The 23,073-nt window shown below is 40.5% G+C and overlaps 1 protein-coding gene across 1 annotated transcript in view; it reads left to right on the top strand.

The window, feature by feature from the left end:
• The window catches only part of THEGL (theg spermatid protein like), an 81,994-nt gene that overhangs the window by 34,914 nt on the left and 24,007 nt on the right, over positions 1 to 23,073 (top strand). Inside the window, exon 4 of the mRNA XM_033214587.1 lies at positions 7,323 to 7,451. Within this exon, the coding sequence (XP_033070478.1) occupies positions 7,323 to 7,451 (129 nt within the window). The remainder of the gene's footprint in view (positions 1 to 7,322; positions 7,452 to 23,073) is intronic.

Genomic DNA, 23,073 nt, shown 5'->3' with positions numbered 1-23,073 from the left:
CCCGAGTAGTAGATTACAGGCAGGCACCACCATGCCTGGCTAATTTTGTATTTTCAGTAGAGATGGGGTTTCTCCATGTGGTTAGGGCTGGTCTCGAACTCCCGACCTCGGGTGATCTGCCCACCTCAGCCTCCCAGAGTGCTGGGATTACAGGTGTGAGCCACCACACCTGGCTGAGACTATCCTTTCTTGATCGGATTGCCTTCAGTCCTTTAGCTGTATTTGTGTGGATCTACTTATAGGATCTGTATTTTATCCCACTCATCTGTCTCTTCTTTCACCAATACCACACTGCCTCGATTACTATAGCTTTGTAAGTCTTGAAGTAAGATAGTGTTAGTCCTCTGACTTTGTTCTTGAATATTATGTTGACTATTCTGGGTCTTTTGTCTTTCTATATAAACTATAGAATCAGTTTGTCAATATCCATGAAGTAACTTGCTGGGATTTTTACTGGAATTGCTTTGAATGTATAAACCAAGTTGGGAATAATTGATATCTTAATATTGATTCTTCCTATCCATGAATATTGAATACCTATCAATATTTATAACTCTTTTTTGATTCTTTCATCAGAGTTTTGTAGCTTTCCTCTTATAGATCTTATATGTATTTTGTTAGGATTATGCTTATGTATTCAATTTTTTCCACAATGCTAATGTAAATAGCATTCTGTTTTTTATTTCAAAGTCCAATTGTTCCTTGTTAGCATATTAAAAAATCAGTAGACTTTTGTATATTAATGCTGCATCTTGCAACTTTGCTATACTCTGAAGACTAAGTTTTAAAAGGCTTAAAACTAAAAATATAGTATGCATTAAATTCTCTCTTACCCATGGATAGGAACACACACATATATATTGAGTAGAGGTATACACGGATAATGAATATTACTAGAACTGTCAAAATTTTGAATCACTCAACCCACCCTATTTGAAACCAATAGAAAAACTGGAGATATTATTTGATTAGGGAATAAAGTTTAGAAAAGTTAAGTAACTTACCCAATTCAACTTGGATTTGAATCTACATCCGTTGACCACAAAGCCCATTTCTTTCCATTATATCACCCTGTCTATTTTAGAAAGGCACAGTTCCTTTGATGGCATGGAATACCAGAGGCAAGAAGATAATTTGGGGCTATTGAAATAATGTAGGAGAGAAATAATGATAGCCTATCCGAAAACATTGGCCTTAAAGATTGAGACAAAGGTTAGAGTCAAAACATAGATGGACAGGACCTAGTGACAAATGAATTGTAGAAGTCTGAGGAAGGAGTAAAATATGATTTCTAGTTTTGTGTCTTTAGAAATAAGGTAGAGAATACTATTATAACTGTGAGAGAAAATACAAGAGGGGGATAGGTTTGGGAGGAAGATACATTAGATCATGCAGATGATTTTGAGACATTCAATAAGTATCTGGAAATATGGATTTAGCACTCAGGAGACTACTTGAGAATAACTGGAGACACTTATTCGGGAATTGCGTTTAGTACTAATAAAATAATATTGAGGATGGGCGCAGTGGCTCACGCCTGTAATCCCAGCACTTTGGGAGGTTGGGATGGGTGGATCACTTGAGGTCAAGAGTTTGAGAAAGCCTGGCTAACATGGCGAAACCCCATCTCTACTAAAAATACAAAAATTAGCCAGGTGTGGTGGCACGCACCTGTAATTCCAGCTACTTGAGATAGGTTGCAGCAGGAGGATTGCTTGAACCTGGGAGGTGGCAGTTGCAGTGAGCCGAGATTGCGCCACTGCAATCCAGCCTGGGTGACTGAGAGACTCCATCTCTTAATAATAATAATAATAATAATAATAATAATATTGAAGAGATTGGAAGCCTGGAGCACGTGCCATTGTTTGAGTTGTGAAAGAAATGCTACCTAAAGAAACAGAGAGAGGCGAGGCGTGGTGGCTCATGCCTGTAATTCCAGCACTTTGAGAGGCAAGGCGGGTGGATCACTTGAGGTCAGAAGTTTGAGACCAGCCTGGCCAACGTGATGAAACCCTGTCTCTAATAAAAATACAAAAATTAGCCAGGCATGGTGGCACGTACCTGTAGTCCCAATTATTTGAGAGGCTGAAGCAGAATCGCTTAAGCCTGGGAGGCTGAGGTTGCAGTGAGCTGAGATCATGTCACTGCACTCCAGCACAGGTGACAGAGGTGACAGAGGGAGACTGTCTCAAAAAAAAAAAAAAAAAGAAACAAACAAACAAACAAGAAACAGAGGAAGCTGCTAGAAGAGAACCAAGAAAGAGAGAGTCTCAAAGGCCAATGAAGAAAATTATTAAAAGAAAGATGGATCCTATGAGGAAGCATTACAAGAATTTGTGGTTGGCTAGACTAGACTGGCAAAGAAAGTTTGAAGACTGATTTCTAAATTCAAAAAGTCCATAAAGCATTTTAAAGAGATAAAAGCTAAATAAGTATTTGTTATGATGGGAGAGATTATAAGAATTTCAGAACAGGCCGGGCGCGGTGGCTCACGCCTGTAATCCCAGCACTTTGGGAGGCCGAGGCGGGCGGATCACAAGGTCAGGAGATCGAGACCACGGTAAAACCCCGTCTCTACTAAAAATACAAAAAATTAGCCCGGCGCGATGGCGGGCGCCTGTAGTCCCAGCTACTCGGGAGGCTGAGGCAGGAGAATGGCGGGAACCCGGTAGGCGGAGCTTGCAGTGAGCTGAGATCCGGCCACTGCACTCCAGCCTGGGCGACAGAGTGAGACTCTGTCTCAAAAAAAAAAAAAAAAAAAAAAGAATTTCAGAACAGTACAACTCTGGAAATGGACTGATGAGAGCTGTTTTGTGTTTTCTAAATCTGGATCTGAAACAGACTAGAGTTTTAGCTGTGCAGAATGGGGTGATTGAACACTGAACCCCCCAGAATCCTTCTAGTTCCATTATTCTAGAATTCTGTGGGTAATTGTGATGGTGTCAGACTTGGTTCTGTTTCATGGATCCATCAGACAGGTGTGGTATGGATAAAGATCCTATACTCTGGTCAAGTCCTAGATATGGACCATAGAAGATTACATTTTTATTTTCTTGATATTACTAGCCATGTAACTGCTAAACAGGTAATTTCTAAAATGCTGGCAGTACAGTGGTACATTATCTGTATACAATACGCTACTTTAGCCTGTTGGTTAGCCTCCCTGCTTCCTGATGAAGTTTACCTCCAAATTTTTCTTTTTTTCTTTCTTTTTGAGATGGAGTTTCCTCTCGTCACCCAGGCTGGAGTGTAGTAGTGCGTTCTTGGCTCACTGCAACCTCCACCTCCTAGTTTCAAGTGATTCTTCCGCCTCAGCCTCCTGAGTAGCTGGGATTACAGGCATCCACCATCATGCCCAGCTAATTTTTGTACTTTTGTAGAGACAGGGTTTTACCACATTGGCCAGGCTAGTCTCGAACTCCTGACCTCAGGTGATCCACCCGCCTCGGCCTCCCAAAGTGTTGGGATTACAGGCGTGAGCCACCACGCCCAGCCACCAAATTTTTCTTGACTGTGGAGTCTCTGCTCTTTCTCATCCCACTGGTCTTTTCCTTCTAACTTACTTTAAGCCAAATATCCTGCTTTGTATATTATCCTCAATGCCTTCCTTCTCTGTTTTCTAGTTCTTGTGGCCAAAATTTTTGTTTTATTTTTTTAAAAATATATTGTGGGTACATAGTAAGTTTATATATTTACTTGTGGCCAAAATTTTTAAGCAGCTATAATCTCATGAGGGTTCAGTTCTTGGAGGGCATCATTCGGACCATATTTTATGCACTTAATTTCATTGTTGTTTCTAAGGTAATTTTTGCTCTGAATTTGAAACTGGGTGCAAACCCAGTATATATATACACATCACCTCAGCTTCCTAATCCCTGACTCTTCTAGCCTCTCTCCATCTGAGCTATTATATTTACCCCTATCCAAAGACATGTTTTTCACTCTGTTATAACCACTGATAATGGCCTGGCCAAATCCTATTGTCTTTTGATTTTTTTCAGAGCTCATCCTTTTATGATATCTAGGTTATATTTGATGCTTTTTAATATATTTTATTGTTTATCAAAATATATTTGGTTTGATATATTTTATGCATCCTTCTCTCAAACTCTTCCCCTCTTTGACTTCTATTATGTGGTTCTCTCACCTCTACCCACTACTTCTTTCTTTTTTTTGAGATGGAATCTCGCTCTGTCACCCAGGCTGGAGTGGAGTGGTGTGATCTTGGCTCACTGCAGCCTCCAACTCCCGGGTTCAAGGGATTCTCCTGCTTCAGCCTCCCAAGTAGCTGGGATTATAGGCATGTGCCACCACGCCTGGCTAATTTTTGTATTTTTAGTAAAGAAGAGGTTTCACCATGATGGCCAAGCTGGTCTCGAACTCCTGACCTCAGGTGATCTGCCCGCCTTGGCCTCCCAAAGTGCTGGGATTACAGGTGTGAGTCACTGCACCCAGCCTGCCCACTACTTCTTTCTTTGGGAGCCTAGTTACTGTCTTCCCTATGTGGATCTCCCTCCTCTGGCCCTCTTCACTTGAGGCCTAAACATCGGCATTTGCTTTTTATTCTGCCTGTGGTTATTCTCTCCTCTCTAATATGTGCTGCATGTCACCATCAGGTGAGTCCCACCATTCATTCATTCATTGAACCACTATGTGATTTTTCTTGTAGTTTTTTTTTTTTTTTTTTTGACAGTGTCTCACTCTGCCACCCCGGCTGGAGTGCAGTGGTACTATCTTGGCTAACTGTAACCTCCACCTCCCAGATTCAAGCAATTCTCCTGCCTCAGCCTCCCGAGTAACTGGGATTACAGGTGCATGCCACCATGCCCGGCTAATTTTTGTATTTTTAGTAGAGACGGGGTTTCACCATGTTGGTCAGGTTGGTCTTGAGCTCCTGATCTCAAATAATCCGCCTCCTTTGGCTTCCCAAAGCGCTGGGATTACAGGAGTGAGCCACTGCACCCGGCCTTTCTTGTGGTTTTTAAAAAAATTTATCTCATGTACAAGGAATTAGCATGGTTTCTTTCACTGGGTAGCTGCCTCACATAATCCATTCAAGGAGGATCACTTAGTCAATTTAACAAAACCGCTATCCTTTGCATACTGACGGCAACATTGACAGTATGTATGGAGGCCATATTTCCACATCAGGCCGTGCTGGCTTGAACAGACTCGATGAGAGCAAGATCCCTGCCCAAATTTTTGCAGGTGGCTCCAGTAGAGTTTGATGAGACAAAAGGCCATCAAACAGTATTGAGTACCACTTCTGTACAACACTAAACTATGCAAGGAAAAATCCCCAGAAGACTAAGACATGATCTGAAAGAATAGATAGGCTGGAGAGGCAGACACTCTTGACTTGATCAAGTTTGTGTTTAGAAAGATCAGTCAGGCAGTGGCGTAGAGAAAGGCGTGGACATAATGGGAGTATGGACAAAAGAAGGAACAGTGGGGATGAGGAGAGATGGACAGATTTGAGCCATATTTAGAAAATGGATTGGGAGGTCGAGGCGGGAGGATCACGAGGTCAGGAGATCAAGACCATCCTGGCTAAGACAGTGAAACCCCGTGTCTACTAAAAATACAAAAAAAATTAGCCGGGCATGGTGGCAGGCACCTGTAGTCCCAGCTACTCGGGAGGCTGAGGCAAGAGAATGACGTGAACCCAGGAAGCGGAACTTGCAGCGAGCCGAGATCACGCCACTGCACTCCAGCCTGGGAGACAGAGCCAGACTCCATCTCAAAAAAAAAAAAAGAAACAAAAAGAAAATGGAATCAGCAGAAGGTAGGGAGCAGGGATATTAATTATTGTTTCTAATAATAATTCTGACTGATGTTTACAGAGCAGAGAAAGAAACATTATATCTAAAAATATAAGCAAAGCTGAAAAAAGAAAACCAGGGGTCTTTTTAAAGGGTTGACTCAATCAGTTGGGCAAATTTAATTATGTGTGAAGTCATAACAAGTGTACGGAGGTTTTTTTTTTTTTTTTTGAGACAGGATCTTGCTCTGTCACACTGGCTGGAGTGCAGTGGTTTGATTGATCTTGGCTTATTGCAGCCTCAACCTCTCAGGCTCAAGCAGTCTTCCAAAGTAGTTGGGACTACAGATGCTGCCACCGTTGCTAGCTAGTTTTTTGATATTTTTTTGTAGAGACTAGGTTTCACCATGTAGCCCAGGCTGGTCTCTAACTCCTGGGCTCAAGTGATCCTCCTTCCTCCTGCCTCAGCCTCTCGAAGTGCTGGGATTACAGGCGTGAGCTACCATGCCTGGCCTGTATCTTTTTCTTACTCCTCCATCTCAAGGCCTTCTCCTGCCCTCCTTACCCATTTCAGCAATGCTGCTTAATTACCTCCCAATGTGACATTCTACTTCCCCCTAAATATTCCTGGTTCAAGCCTTGGTCATTTCCATTTCCCATTGTTATCCCAACGTGGAATGTACCTCATTTCTGGCAATCTGTGCTTTTTTCTTTCTTCCATGAAGCCTTTTCAGGTTAATTCCTTAATGATTTCTCCTTTTCTGTTCATCCCATGTTCAGTAATCCTCCCAATTTCACAGGGCCATTGAGACTAAATGAACTGATATCTGTAAAGTACTTAGCACAATGCCTGGCAAAGGTTAAGTATTCCACAAATTATAGCTATTAATACCATTCTGTTACTATTTTATTTTCTAACCACCCGGTACAGGACTTCACCCAAAACAGGAGGCTAGTGTAGATAGTTAGAATGCTCATTTTATGCCAACCTGAGTATAAACCACAAGGTTTACTTGATGGCAGAAACAGAACTATCTCTAGTAGGTTCATTTTTGGTCACCTCATTTTAAGACAATAGGTTAAACAGTAATAGTTTAACTTCCATAAATATATTCATTTCAGATCCTTGGAAATAATAAAATTCTGTCATATAGTTCTTAAAATGAAGTAAAGTCAGTATAAAAGCCATCAAGAGCCATTTCTGGCCAGGCGCGGTGGCTCACGCCTGTAATCCTAGCACTTTGGGAGGTCAAGGCAGGTGGATCACTTGAGGTCAGGAGTTTGAGACCAGCCTGGCTAACATGGTGAAACCCTGTCTCTACTAAAAAATTAGCCAGGTGTGGTGGCGCGTGCCTGTAATCCTAGCTACTCGGGAGGCTGAGGCATGAGAATCACTTGAATCCGGGAGGCAGAGGTTGCAGTGAGCCGAGATCAAGCCGCTGCACTCCACTCCCGCCTGGGCAACAGAGCGAGACTCTGTCTCAAAGAAAAAAAGAGTCAATTTTTAGATTTTCCTTAGTAATCAATTTTTTTACCATTTTATTTGTATGTTTCTTAACAGAAAACTGTTTTGGGGAAATCAAGATCCTATTCGCCCTGTTTCCCAGGGTGCTTTGAAGGCTCAGCTGACCAAAAGACTTGAGAACCTTGCCCAGCCCAAGGAAGTTTCCTACCTCTATGTACCTAACAGGTTAGTGTCTGTGTGTTATCATGTTACTTTATCAGAAGGTTTTTTTGTTGTTGTTTTTTGTTTTTGAGATGGAATCTCAGACTGTCACCCAGGCTGGAGTGCAATGGCATGATCTTGGCTCACTGCAACCTCCACCTCCCAGGTTCACATGATTCTCCTGCCTCAGCCTCCCAAGTAGCTGGGATTATAGTCACACACCACACCAGGCTAATTTTTTGTATTTTTAGTAGAGACAGGGCTTCACTATGTTGGCCAGACTGGTCTCGAACTCCTGACATTGTGATCTGTCTGCCCTGGCCTCTGAAAGTGCTGGGATTACAGGCGTGAGGCACTGCGCCCGGCCTTTACCCCGAGTTCTTAGGGAAAATGGGCATAGAACTTTTATCTAAAAGCCACAAATTGTTCAATGTGCAGTCAGAATTCACTGAGAATTAGGGATTCTATATCTGTTTCCAATCTGATGCTACAAGTAAGCTTTTCCAGAGCAAAATCTAGTATTTAACTATTGCAGACTTGTAATATATTATAATGCTTTGGTTTATGAGGATTAAAAAAATAATAAAGTGAAGGTGTTATACAAGGATACTTCCAGAGTTAGGAAGATATCTCTTCAAGATATCTTTGAAGAATTCTACAGAAGCCATTATTTTTTCAAGTTAGGGTCTCCAATTTTAGAATTAAAGACACTGTAGAAGTTCAGGGGATACTGAAATCACCTGTTGCAACTCTTGCGACTCTTGCCGAGGACTGGCCACTCCCTTCTCTAAGTTCTCCTCCTCTTGGCTTCAGTGATACTCTCCGCCCTGACTTCCCTCCCATCTTCTTCACCTTGCCCTCTCAATATCCTTTGTGGGTTTCTGTTTCTTTGCCATTGTTGCCCAGTGTCTTGTCCCTGGATTCTTTCTCTTCCTGCTCTAAACTCTTCCCAAAGGTGGAGTTGTCCTCATAGGAATTTTGCTTCCATTCTTGTGGTGGTGACCTCCAACTCCTGTTCCCAGCCTAAACCTCTCTCCTGTCTCAGAATTATTGACTTCCCCTGTAAGAAGGTGCTACAGGAATCTCCAACTCAACATGTTTGTATCTTTTTTTTTTTTTTTTTAATTGAGATGTTGTCTTGCTATGTTGCCCAGGCTGGTCTCGAACTCCTGGGCTTAAGCAGTCCTTCTTCCTTAGCCTTCCAAAGTGCTGGAATTACAGATGTGAGCCACTGTACCTGGCCAGCATATTTGAAACTGAATTACTTTTTATCTTTTTGGAGACAGAGTCTTGCTCTGTTACCCAGGCTGGAGTGCAGTGGCCTGATCTCGACTTACTGCAACCTCCACCTCCTGGGTTCAAGTAATTCTCTTGCCTCAGCGTCCCCAGTAGCTGGGATTACAGGTGTGAACCACCATGCCCAGCTACTTTTTGTATTTTTAGTAGAGAGGGAGTCTTGCCATGTTGGCCAGGCTAGACTCAAACTCCTGGTTTCAAGTGAGCCACCCACCTGGGCCTCTCAAAGTGCTGGGATTACACACATGAGCCATCGCGCCTCGCCAGACCTGCTTTTTAATCTAATGTTGAGGTGGATATTTGCTTCAGAATGATATTTACAGGCTACAATCATTGGTGTATTTGTTTACTTGTAAAAGTTTATTCAAGAAGATGAATTCAATAATATTTTCAAATTTCTTAGTGAAGATCACTTCATTTTTTTTAACACAAGAATACCAGTTGTACATGATTAATTTTATCTTCTTTCTAGAAAATACAGAAATGATCTTTGCATGTTTGGTGACATTTTATCATTATGTTTGGTGGCATGTTACTATTAAATTTAATTCAGCAAATATTTTGCTACAACAGAATACCTGAGGCTGGGTAATTTACAAAGAGAACAGGTTTTAGCTCACGGTTCTATAAACAGAGAAGTATAAGAAGCATGGCGCTGGCATCTGCTCGGCTTTTGGTGAGGGCTTTTCATGCTACTTCATAACATGAAGAAGAAAATCAAAGGGAAAGCAGATGTGTACAAAGAGGGAAAACCAAGGGGCATCTGGTTTCATAACAACCCATTCTCATGGGCACATTCCTGTCAAAACTAATCCCGGCTCAAGAGAGTGAGAACTCACTCACTACTGAGAATGGCACCAAACCATTCATGAAGCATCCGTCCCCATGACCCAACACCTCCCATTAGGCCTCAACTCCCAACACCAACAAACTGGGAATCAAATGTCTTCTTCTTTTTTTTTTTTTTTTTTTTTTTTTGAGATGGAGTCTTGCTCTGTCGCCCAGGCTGGAGTGCAGTGGCGCAATCTTGGCTCACTGCAACCTCCGCCTCTAGGTTCAAGCGATTCTCCTGCTTCAGCCTCCCGAGTAGCTGGGATTACAGGTGCCCACCACCTCGCCCAGCTAATTTTTGTATTTTTAGTAGAGGCGGGATTTCATCATGTTGGCCAGGCTGGTCTCGAACTCCTGACCTCAGGTAATCTGCTTGCCTTGGCCTCCCAAAGTGCTGGGATTATAGGCATGAGCCACCGCACCCGGCCTGGGAATTAAATTTCAGCATGAGCTTTGGTGGTGGCAAACAAACATATCCAAATTATAGCACGGGGCAAAGGCAAGTAAGACACTATTACTGCTTTTAAGGAGTTTATCATCTATTATGGGGGATATACAAGGTAGATTAAAGTAATAACTAAGAAGCCTTTGGAGTTCAATAAGGAAGAGATTATATTTACTTGGGAGGGATCAAGGAGGAGAAAAAAGCTGAATTTTTCCTTTCCCTAGTCTATCTTCCTAAAAGTATCCTAAATTTTCTTATGATTTCTTCCAGAAAAAATAAATAAAATTATGCATATATGTATCTTTTGCCCTTTAAAAAAAAAAATGCAAAAGGAATCTTTCGTGTGTGTGTGTGTTTATATGTGGTTTCTTTCTGGTAAAATCCTTGATCTTCTCTCCTTTAAAATGTGTTCCCCAGACTTGAGCCATCAATATATTATCTTCACAAGCTGCCATATTTGTGTACCATTAAATTATTTATTCAGTATTTGTATTTAAACGACATGTGTCTAGTAAAACTCTTAGAATACCACTCATTCCCTCTAAATTCACTCAAGTGCTACCTAAAACCATTTGGAATACCATTTGCAGTATGTGTGCAACACATTTGCTTCATATTATTTTAGACTTTTCCCTTATATCTTTATTTTACTTAATTCTGTACTGTAGAATAAGAATATATTTTAAAAGACAACAAAAATCTACTGTAGGCTTACAACTCAGAGAAACTATTTTGTCATATTTTAGTCTTTTTTTTTTTTTTTTACTATGGATGTATTTACATGTATAGCCTACTTAAAGAGTTAGAGATAATAAATATATAATTTATATAGTGCTTTTTGCACTTAAAAATCTTTCTAAACTTTTAAGGAAGAGTAGATAATTTATTAAGCAGGTAATTCTTCTATTGTTAGAGATACAGTATATTTCCAATTTTTATAGCATATGTAACATTGTTGTGAATGAACTTGTTCATGCATGAAATTCTCATGAATTTTAAATTATATACATGGACTTGATTGCATGAGTTAATTACTGCATCTAAAGCTAAGAGTGTTGTTAAGGCTTTTTTTTTTTTCTTTTTTTTTTCTTTTTGGAAGCTGGAGTGCAGTGGTGTGATCTTGGCTCACTGCAACCTCTGCCTCCCGGGTTCAAGAGATTCTCCTGCCTCAGCCTCCTGAGAAGCTAGGACTACAAGCACACGCCACCATGCCTGGCTAATATTTTTTCTTTTTTTTTTTTTTTATCGTATTTTTAGTAGAGACGGAGTTTCACCATGTTGGCCAGGCTGGTCTCGAACTTCTGACCTCATAGGATGTGCCTGCCTCGGCCTCCCAAAGTGCTGGGATTACAGGTGCGAGCCACCGCGCCTGGCCTGCTGTTGAGGCTTTTGATGCTCGAATTTGTTTTCGGTGCTTGCTGGTTGAATGATTAAAGCTCTCTGCTAAGTTAGCTCTCTGAGGAAAGACTGTTGGGGGAGGGGAAGGAGATAGGTACAGGCAGTGAGGGAGCTTAACGTAACAAGAAAAGGATGAAGATACTATTATTTACCTGAAGTCTGGTTTTAGATAAAATACTAGTTTAAGGTGGCCATTTCTCTATCTCTTTCAATATATAACTTTAATAAAAAGCTAACAAACTTTTTCTGGACAGGGCCAGATAGTAAAGTTAGCCACACAGTCTTTGTTGCAACTACCCAGCTCTACCATTATAGCACCAGAGCATCCATAGACATTATGTACATTGAACATGTATGTGATGCAATACAACTTTAGAATTCTTGGATCTATGTCTATGAGGGATGTCGGTTTGTAGTTTTCTTGTATTGTTCTTGTCTGGTTTTGGTATTATGGTAATGGTGTCCTCATAGAATCACTTGGAGAGTATATAGACTTGGTATTTATTGGTATTTATATAGTGGAATTCTCCAATGAAGTCATGTGGGCCTGGAGTATTTTGGTGAGAAGGTTTTTAAACTATAAATTTATTTTATAGATACAGGGCTATTCAGATGACCTATTTCTTTCTGAGTCAGCATTGGCAGTGTGTGTCTTTCAGATAATTTAATTTCGTTGAAGCCGCAATCTGTGGATTTTTTTTTGTTTGTTTGTTTTTGAGACGTAGTCTCCCTCTGTCACCCAGACTGGAGTGCAGTGGCATGATGTCTGCTCACTGCAATCTCCACCTCCCAGTCTCAGGTGAACCTCCCACCTCAGCCTCCCAAGTAGCTGGGACTACAGGCATGGCATGCACCACCATGGCCAGGCTAATTCTTTGTATTTTTAGTAGAGAGGGAGTTTCACCATGTTGATCTGGCTGGTCTTGAACTCCTGACCTCAAGTGATCCACCCACCTCGGCCTCCCAAAATGCTGGGATTACAAGCATGAGCCACTGCACCCAGCTCATTTATTAATTTCATCCGTTTTAAAATTTATTGGCATAAAGTTGTTCATATATTTTCTTACTTTTGATAGCTATCCAACCTCCTGTGATGATCCCCCCAACCCCTCGTTTCTGGTATTAGTAGGTTGTGGCTTCTCTCTTTTTTTGCTGATATTCTGGCTAGAGATCTGTTTTTGGTTCCATTGATTTTCTCCATTATTTTACTGCTTTTTATTTCATTGATTTCTCCTCTGATCTTTATTGCTTCCTTTTTTCTGCTTTTTATTTTATGTGCTTTTCTTTTTCTAGTTTCTTATGGTGGAAACTGAGATCGTTGACTTGAGACTTTTCTTATTTTTTCTAATATAGTCATTAGTGGGGTGCATTTTCCTCTAAGTGTTGTTTTAGATGCATTCCACAAATGTTGATATATTGTGCTTTCATTTTCATTTAGTTGAAAATACTTTCTAATACTCTTTTTGATATCATGTTTCAGCCATGGATATCAGATGTATATTATTTAGTTTTCAAAACATATGGGGGATTTTCCAGATGTCTTCCTATTGATTTCTAATTTAATACCACTATGGGTAAAGAACATATTTTGCATTATTCTAGTCCTTCTGAAACTTCTTTTATGTCCCAGAATATGATCTATCTTGATAAATGTTCGATGTGCACTTGCAAAGAATGTGTATTTTGCTCTAATGGGTAAAGTGTTCTATAAATGTCACTTAGGCCAAGTTGGTTGGTAGTCTTGTCCAAGTTTTCTACACCCTTACTGATATTCTGTTTACTTACTTGTTCTATCAGTTATCATGATGGAATATTGAAATTTCTGACCATAATTGTGGATTTGTCTATTTCTCCTTGCAATTCTATTGGTTTTTACTTTATGTACTCTAAGCTCTGTTATTAAATGCATAAAACTTCAGAATTACAGTTGAGCATCCCTAATAAAAAAATCTGAAATCCAAAATGCTCCAAATCCAAAACATTTTCCGTGTTGACATGACTGGAAAGTTACACACCTGACATCGTGTGATGGGTCACGGTCAAAACACAAGCACACAACACATAGTTTATTCATCATCCATAAGGGAAAGTAGACGCAGTCCCCTTTCTGCAGTCCCATGCAAGGAGATCCATGAAAGTTAATCAAATGGTTCAGTGTATACAAACTTTGTTTCAGGTAGAAAATTATTTAAAATATACTATAAAATTACCCTCAGGCTATATGTATTAGGTAGATTTGAAACAAATGAATTTTGTGTTTAGACTTGGGACTCTTTCCAAGATATTTCATTATGCATATATGTATTTATTCCTCAATCCAAAAAATTAAAAATCTGAAACACTTCGAGTCCCAAGCATTTTGAATAAGGGATACAGTGAACTCCTTTATTATTACAAATTGACCCTTTTTATCATTGGTAACATATGTTTTACTCTGAAATCTACTTTGTCTGTTGTGAATACATCTATGTCAGCTTTCTCTTCATTATTGTTAGCATGACATATATTTTTTTATCCATTTGCTTTTAACCTATTTGTGTCTTTACAAGTACATTTGTTATAGGCAAATTGTTGGTTTTTTATCCAATCTGATAATCTCTGTTTTTAAATTGAGGTATTTCGATCATTTACATTTACTGTGATTACTAATATGTTCAGATTTAAAGCTACCAACTTGCTGTTGTTTTCTGTTTAGTCCATCTTTCTTTCGTTCCCCTTTCCCCTCTTTGTTGCCTTCTTATGTATGTATGTATGTATGTATTCGAGATGGAGTTTTGCTTTTGTTGCTCAGGCTGGACTGCCATGGCACAATCTCGGCTCACTGCAACCTTCGCCTTCCGGGTTCAAGCAAGTCTCCTGCCTCGCCTCCCGAGTAGCTGGGATTACAGGTGCCCACAGGTGCCTGGCTAAATTTTGTAGTTTTAGTAGAAACAGGGTTTCACCATGTTGGCCAGGCTGGTCTTGAACTCCTGACCTCATGATCCACCTGCCTTGGCCTCCCAAAGTGCTGGGATTACAGGCATTAGCCACTGTGCCTGGCCTGTTGCCTTCTTTTAAATTAATTGATGTTTTATTATTCCAATTTATTTTCTTTGTTGGCTTATTCACTATAAATTTTTTGTTTGTTTTTTAGTAGTTACTTTACAACTTGTAATGTACATCTTCAACTTATCACAGTCTTTCTATCTTTAATTAATTAATTAATTAATTAATTTTTTATTATGCTTTAAGATCTAGGGTACATGTGCACAATGTGCAGGTTTGTTACATATGTATACATGTGCCATGTTGGTGTGCTGCACCCATTAACTCATCATTTACATTAGGTATATCTCCCAATGCTATCTCTCCCCTCTCCCCCGACCCCACGACAGGCCCCGGTGTGTGATGTTTCCTTCCTGTGTCCAAGTGTTCTCATTGTTCAATTGCCACCTATGAGTGAGAACATGCAGTGTTTGGTTTTCTGTTCTCGCGATTGTTTGCTGAGAATGATGGTTTCCAGCTGCATCCATGTCCCTACAAAGGACATGAACTCATCCTTTTTGATGGCTGCATAGTATTCCATGGTGTATATGTGCCACATTTTCTTAATCCAGTCTGTCACTGATGGACATTTGGGTTGATTCCAAGTCTTTGCTATTGTGAATAGTGCTGCAGTAAACATACGTGTGCATGTGTCTTTATAGCAGCATGACTTATAATCCTTTGGGTATATACCCAGTAGTGGGATGGCTGAGTCAAATGGTATTTCTAGTTCTAGATCCTGGAGGAATCGCCATACTGTCTTCCACAATGGTTGAACTAGTTTACAGTCCCACCAACAGTGTAAAAGTGTTCCTATTTCTCCACATCCTCTCCAGCACCTGTTGTTTCCTGACATTTTAATGATCGCCATTCTGAGTGGTGTGAGATGGTATCTCATTGTGGTTTTGATTTGCATTTCTCTGGTGGTGAGTGATGATGAGCATTTTTTCATGTGTCTATTGGCTGCATAAATGTCTTCTTTTGAGAAGTGACCGTTCATATCCTTTGCCCACTTTTTGATGGGGTTGTTTGTTTTATTCTTGTAAATTTGTTTGAGTTCTTTGTAGGTTCCAGATATTAGCCTTTTGTCAGATGAGTAGATTGCAAAAATTTTCTCCCATTCTGTAGGTTGCCTATTCACTCTGATGGTAGTTTCTTTTGCTGTGCAGAAGCTCTTTAGTTTAATTAGATCCCATTTGTCAATTTTGGCTTTTGTTGCCATTGCTTTTGGTGGTTTAGACATGAAGTCCTTACCCATGCCTATGTCCTGAATGGTATTGCCTAGGTTTTCTTCTAGGGTTTTTATGGTTTTAGGTCTAACATTTAAGTCTCTAATCCATCTTGAATTAATTTTTGTATAAGGTGTAAGGAAGGGATCAGTTTCAGCTTTCTACATATGGCTAGCCAGTTTTCCCAGCACCATTTATTAAATAGGGAATCCTTTCTCCATTTCTTGCTTTTGTCAGGTTTGTCAAAGATCAGATGGTTGTAGATGTGTGGTATTATTTCTGAGGACTCTGTTCTGTTCCATTGGTCTATATCTCTGTTTTGGTACCAGTACCATGCTGTTTTGGTTACTGTAGCCTTGTAGTATAGTTTGAAGTCAGGTAGCGTGATGCCTCCAGCTTTGTTCTTTTGGCTTAGGATTGTCTTGGCAATGTGGGCTCCTTTTTGGTTCCATATGAACTTGAAAGTAGTTTTTTCCAGTTCTGTGAAGAAAGTCATTGGTAGCTTAATGGGGATGGCATTGAATCTATAGATTACCTTGGGCAGTATGGCCATTTTCACGATATTGATTCTTCCTATCCATGAGCATGGAATGTTCTTCCATTTGTTTGTGTCCTCTTTTATTTTATTGAGCAGTGGTTTGTAGTTCTCCTTGAAGAGGTCCTTCACATCCCTTGTAAGTTGGATTCCTAGGTTTTGTTTTTGTTTTTGTTTTTGTTTTTGAGTCAGAGTCTTGCTCTGTAGCCCAGGCTGGAGTGCAGTGGCACGATCTTGGCTCACTGCAAACTCTGCCTCACGCCATTCTCCTGCCTCAGCCTCTCAAGTAGCTGAGACTACAGGCCCCCGCCACCATGCCTGGCTAATTTTTTTTGTATTTTTTTAGTAGAGAGGGAGTTTCACCATGTTAGCCAGGATGATCTCCTGACCTCGCTATCCGCCTGCCTCGGCCTCCCAAAGTGCTGGGATTACAGGCGTGAGCCACTGCGCCTGGCCAGGTATTTTGTTCTCTTTGAAGCAATTGTGAATGGGAGTTCACTCATGATTTGGCTCTCTGTTTGTCTGTTATTGGTGTATAAGAATGCCTGTGATTTTTGCACATTGATTTTGTATCCTGAGACTTTGCTGAAGTTGCTTATCAGCTTAAGGAGATTTTGGGCTGAGACAATGGGGTTTTCTAAATATACAATTATGTCATCTGCAAACAGGGACAATTTGACTTCCTCTTTTCCTAACTGAATACCCTTTATTTCTTTCTCCTGCCTGATTGCCCTAGCCAGAACTTCCAACACTATGTTGAATAGGAGTGGTGAGAGAGGGCATCCCTGTCTTGTGCCAGTTTTCAAACGGAATTTTTCCAGTTTTTGCCCATTCAGTATGATATTGGCTGTGGGTTTGTCATAAATAGCTCTTATTATTTTGAGATACGTTCCATCAATACCAAATTTATTGAGTGTTTTTAGCATGAAGGGCTGTTGAATTTTGTCAAAGGCCTTTTCTGCATCTATTGAGATAATCATGTGGTTTTCGTCTTTGGTTCTGTTTGTATGCTGGATTACGTTTATTGATTTGTGTATGTTGAACCAGCCTTGCATCCCAGGGATGAAGCCCCCTTGATCATGGTGGATAAGCTTTTTGATATGCTGCTGGATTCAGTTTGCCAGTATTTTATTGAGGATTTTTGCATCGATGTCCATCAGGGATATTGGCCTAAAATTCTCTTTTTTTGTTGTGTCTCTGCCAGGCTTTGGTATCAGGATGATGTTGGCCTCATAAAATGAGTTAGGGAGGATTCCCTCTTTTTCTATTGATTGGAATAGTTTCAGAAGGAATGGTACCAGCTCCTCCTTGTACCTCTGGTAGAATTCAGCTGTGAATCCATGTGGTCCTGGACTTTTTTTGGTTAGTAGGCTATTGATTACTGCCTCCGTTTCAGAGCCTGCTATTGGTCTATTCAGAGATTCAACTTCTTGTTGTTCTTTGTGTTTTAGTAGTTACTTTAGAACTTACAATGTACTTCTTCAACTTATCACAGTCTATCTATCTTTAATTTATAATACTTTTTTTTTTTTTTTTTTTTGAGACGGAGTCTCGCTCTGTCGCCCATGCTCGAGTGCAGTGGCCAGATCTCGGCTCACTGCAAGCTCCGCCTCCCGGGTTCAGGCCATTCTCCTGCCTCAGCCTCCCGAGCAGCTGGGACTACAGGCGCCCACCACCACGCCCGGCTAGTTTTTTGTATTTTTTAATAGAGACGGGGTTTCACCGTGTTAGCCTGGATGGTCTCAATCTCCTGACCTCGTGATCCACCCGTCTCGGCCTCCCAAAGTGCTGGGATTACAGGCTTGAGCCACCGCGCCCGGCCTAATTTATAATACTTAATGTATCGTGTAAGATTTTTTTTTTTTTTTTTTTTTTTTTTAGGCGGAGTTTTGCTCTGTCATCCAGGCTGGAGTGCAATGGCGCAATCTCGGCTCACTGCAACCTCTGTCTCCTGGGTTCAAGTGATTCTCCTGCCTCAGCCTCCCAAGTAGCTGGGATTACAGGCATGCGCAACCACACCGGCTAATTTTTGTATTTTTAGTAGAGTCGGGATTTCAGCATGTTGGTCAGGCTGGTCTTGGACTCCTGACCTTGTGATTCACCTGCTTTGACCTCCCAAAGTTCTAGGATTACAGGCATCAGTTACCGTGCCCGGCCTAGTGTAAGATTCTTATAATGGTATATTACCATTTCCCTACTTCTGGCCTTTGTGCCACTGTGATCATACATTTTACTTCTATAAATCTTACAATATATTATTGTTATTTTTGCTTTAAATGGTCAAATCTTTTAAGGAGATTTTTAAAATAAGAAAAAGTGTTTTATATTTACCTGCGTTCTTACCATTTCCCATACTCTGCGTTCCTTTGTGTAGATCTATTAAATCTATACATTTCATTTTGTATTTTTCTTCTTCCTTGAGGACTTTCTTTAATAATATATATTTTTTTAATTGAGATGAAGCGTCACTCTGTCACCCAGGCTGGAGTGTAGTGGTATATTGGTATATTTGCTTAGCACAATATTTTCAAGATTCATCTGTGTTGTAGCATGTATAAGTACATTTGTTTTTATGGCTAAGTGATCTTTAATTGTATGGCTTTGCCACATTTTATTTATCAATTCATCAGTTGTTAGACATTGGCCTCTTTTTACATTTTGGCAAAAGTAATGCTGCTATGATCATTTGTGTACAAGCTTTTGTGTGAATTTATGTTTCATTCCTCTTGAATGTATAGCAGGAGTTGAATTGCTGTTTCACATGATAACCCTATATTTAACTCTTTGATGAACTGCTAGACTGTTTTCCAAAGTGACTGTGTCATTTTATAATCCCACCAGTAATGAATGAGAGTTCCAATATCTCCACATCCTTACCAACACTTGTTATTATCTTTTTGATACAGCCGTCCTCCTATGTGTGAAGCAGTACTCATTGTGGTTTTGATTTGCATTTCCTTAATGATTTTTGATGTTGAACATTTTTTCATTTGTTTACTGGCATTTGAATACCTTCTTTGGAGAAATGTTCATCCAAATCCTTTGTCCATTTTTGAGGCTTGCTTTTAATTTAAAAAAAACAAAAAACAAAAACAAAAAAAAAACGGGACTGGTGGCTGGGTGTGGTGGCTCATGCCTGTAATTCCACCACTTTTGGGAGGCCCAGGTGGGTGGATCACTTGAGGTCAGGAGTTTGAGACCAGCCTGGCCAACATGGTGAAACCCCATCTCTACTAAAAATACAAACAATTAGCTGGGTATGGTGGTGAGCACTTGTGGTCTCGGCTACTTAGGAGGCTAAGGCGGGAAGATCACTTGAACCTGGGAGGTCGAGGCCATGATTGCCTTGCTGCACTCCAGCCTGGGTGATAGAGTGAGACCCTGTCTCAAAAAAAAAGTTACTGGAGATATCTTTATTCTAGGGATAAACCCAGTCCCTATTATTCTATTATGCCTGGAAGTGGAAGTCTCTTGTAAGCATTTTAATTTACCAAAGTATTTACTTTAAAAATACTATCATTTGTATTTCATGACCCAAGGATTTCTGCTGTAATACTAAGTGAAAAATTTGAACATAAAACTGTATATATACTGTGATCCTACTTTTATTTTAAAATGTTTATTCCTTAAGCATACCAAGATATTTCCCATCTCAAGGCCTTTTTCACATTTTCTCCTCTGCCTAGAATGCTTTCCCCATTTTTAAGTCACTAAGATGTTTTAATCCTTTAAGTCTCAGCCTAGGTCTCAGCTTTTCACAGAGACCCTCCGTGACTATTCTCTTCAGCACAACTTTCAACATTCTCACAAACCTACCCAGGAAGCCTCTATCTCTGCTGAATAGTTGATGCCTTCACAGTATTCACCACAACTATTTACAGTTATGTGTTGCTTTAATGACAGGGATATGTTCTAAGAAATGCATTGTAGGAGATTTAGTTGTTGTACAAACATCATAAAGTGCACTCACACAAACCTAGAGGGTATAGCCTACTACTCACCTGAGCTATGTGGTGTAGCCTGGTGCTCTTGGGCTACAAAGCTGTGCAGCATGTTACAGAATACCATAGGCAATTATAACACAATGGTAAGTATTTGTGTATCTAAACATATCTATACATAGAAAAGGCACAGAAAACTATGGTATAAAAGATAAGAAATGGTACACCTGAATAGGACATTCACTAAGAATGGAGCTTGCAGGACTGGAAGTTGTTCTGGGTGGGTCAACGAGTATGTGGTGAGTGAACGTGAAGGTCCAGGACATGACTGCATGCTACTGTAGACTTTATAAACACTGTACACTGAAGTTATACTGTTTATGAAAAAATTTTGTCTTTAATAATATATTCACTTTAGCTCACAATAAGCTTTTTAAAAAAATTTTTATTAGTTAATTAATTAATTAATTAATTTCTGAGACAGGCTCTTGCTCTGTCACCAAGGCTGGAGTGCAGTGGCGCAATCTTGGCTCACTGCAACCTCGTCCTCCCGGGTTCAAGTGATTCTCCTGCCTCAGCCCGTCAAGTAGCTGGGACTATAGGCATGCGCCACCACACCCGGTTAACTTTTGTGTTTTTAGTAGAGTCAGGGTTTCCTCATGTTGGCCAGGCTGGTCTGGAACTCCTGAGCTCAGGTGATCCCCCGCCTCAGCCTCCCAAAGTGCTGGGATTACAGGTGTGAGCTACTGTGCCTGGCCTTTATAAGCTTTTTAACTTAAAAAAACAAAAAACAAAAAAAACCTTTTTGACTCTTTTATAATAACACTTAGCTTAAAACACAAACACATTATACAGCTATCCAGAAATATTTTTTCTTTATATCCTTATTTTTTTTTTAATCCAATGGACTCTGCTTGATATATATCCTTATAATATAAGCTTTTTTTTCTATTTTAAAATATTTTAAACTTTAAAACTTTTTTTTTTTTTTTCAGAGAAGGTCTTGCTCTGTTGCCCTTACTGGAGCACAGTCATACTGCTCACTGTAACCTCAGCCTCCTGGGCTCACGCGATCCTCCCACCTCAGCCTCCCAAGTAGCTGGGACTACAGCTGTGCGCCACCACACCTGGTTAATTGCTTTGGATTGTTTTGGTAGAGACGGGGCTTTGCCACATTGCCCAGGCTGGTCTCAAACTCCTGGGCTGAAGCAATCCACCCACCTGGGCATGGTGGCTAGCACCAGTAATCCCAATGCTTTGGGAGGCCAAAATGGGAGGATAATTTGAGGCCAAGAGTTCAAGACCAACCTGGGCAACATAGTAAGACCCCCATCTCTAAAAAAATAAAAAAAATTATCTGGGCATAGTGGCACATGCCTGTAGTCCTAGCTACTCAGGAGGCTGAGACAGGAAGATTGCTTAAGCCCAGGAGTTTGAGGCTGCAGTGAGCTATGATCACACTGCTCTCCAACCTGGGTGACAGAAAAGGAAGGTACAAACAAACATTAGCCTAGGCCTACAGAGGGTCAGGATCATTCATATCACTATCGTCTACCTCCACATCTTGTCTCACTGGAAGGTCTTTACGAGCAAAACATGCATGGAGCTGTCATCTCCTATGACAAAATGCCTTTTTTTTTTTTTTTTTTTTTTTTTTTTTGAGACGGAGTCTCGCTCTGTCGCCCAGGCTGGAGTGCAGTGGCCGGATCTCAGCTCACTGCAAGCTCCGCCTCCCGGGTTTACGCCATTCTCCTGCCTCAGCCTCCCGAGTAGCTGGGACTACAGGCGCCCACCACCTCGCCCGGCTAGTATTTTGTATTTTTTAGTAGAGACGGGGTTTCACCGTGTTAGTCAGGATGGTCTCGATCTCCTGACCTCGTGATCCACCTGTCTCGGCCTCCCAAAGTGCTGGGATTACAGGCTTGAGCCACCGCGCCCGGCCAAAATGCCTTTTTCTGAAATACCTCCTGAAGGACCTGTCTGAGGCTGTTTTTTTTATAAGTAGAAAGAGTACACTCTAAAATAACAATAAAAATACATAAACCCGTAACATATAGTAAATACATAAACCAGTAACATAGTTGTTTATCATCACTCTCAAGTATTATGTACTGTTTAAAACTGGATTTTACAGGGAAGTAAAAAAAAAGTATTATGTACTGTACAGAATTGTATGTGCTGATGGGTTTGTTTACAGCAGCATAACCATAAACATGTGAGTCATACATTGTGCTGTGATGTTATGATGGCTACAACATCACAAAGCAATAGGAATTTTTCAGCTCCAGTACAATTCAGTATAATTGTCGTATAGGTGGTTCATTGTTGACCAAAAGGTCATTACACAGTGCTTGGCTGTATTTTACATTTGGTATTCTCCGCTTGACATAGGGAACAAGCTGCAAGAAAGCAGTGATTATCCTATTCTCCACTGTCTCCTAGTGAGTGCTCCTAACACAGCACCTGGTGCTCAATAAGTATTTTTTGAGTGTATAAATAGAGGGAAAAAAGACTCAAATTATTACAAGATATTACCCATTACTATCTCTGAATGATGGACTACTGTATGCTTTTTGTTTCTCTCTCTTAAACTTTATTTTACAAGTTTTCTATACTGAATATTTGTCCCTTTTACAATGAGAAAAATGCAACATACTCTATATTAAAATAATATTTGAAGCTGGGAGTGGTGACTCACACCTGTAATCCCAGCACTTTGGGAGGCCGAGATGGGCAGATCACCTGAGGTCAGGAGTTCGAGACCAGGCTAGTCAATGTGGCAAAACCCTGTCTATACTAAAAATACAAAAATTAGCTGGGGGTGATGGTGCACACCTATAATTCTAGCTACTTGGGAGGCTGAGGCAGGAGAATTGCTTGAACCCAGGAGGCAGAGGTTGCAGTGAGCCGAGTTCGCACCATTGTACTCCAGCCTGGGTGATGGAAT

The sequence above is a fragment of the Trachypithecus francoisi genome, unplaced genomic scaffold (genome assembly GCF_009764315.1).
Source record: "Trachypithecus francoisi isolate TF-2019V2 unplaced genomic scaffold, Tfra_2.0 Lachesis_group1, whole genome shotgun sequence".
Taxonomy (NCBI): Eukaryota; Metazoa; Chordata; class Mammalia; order Primates; family Cercopithecidae; genus Trachypithecus; species Trachypithecus francoisi.
This window is presented reverse-complemented; position numbering and strand designations above follow the sequence as displayed.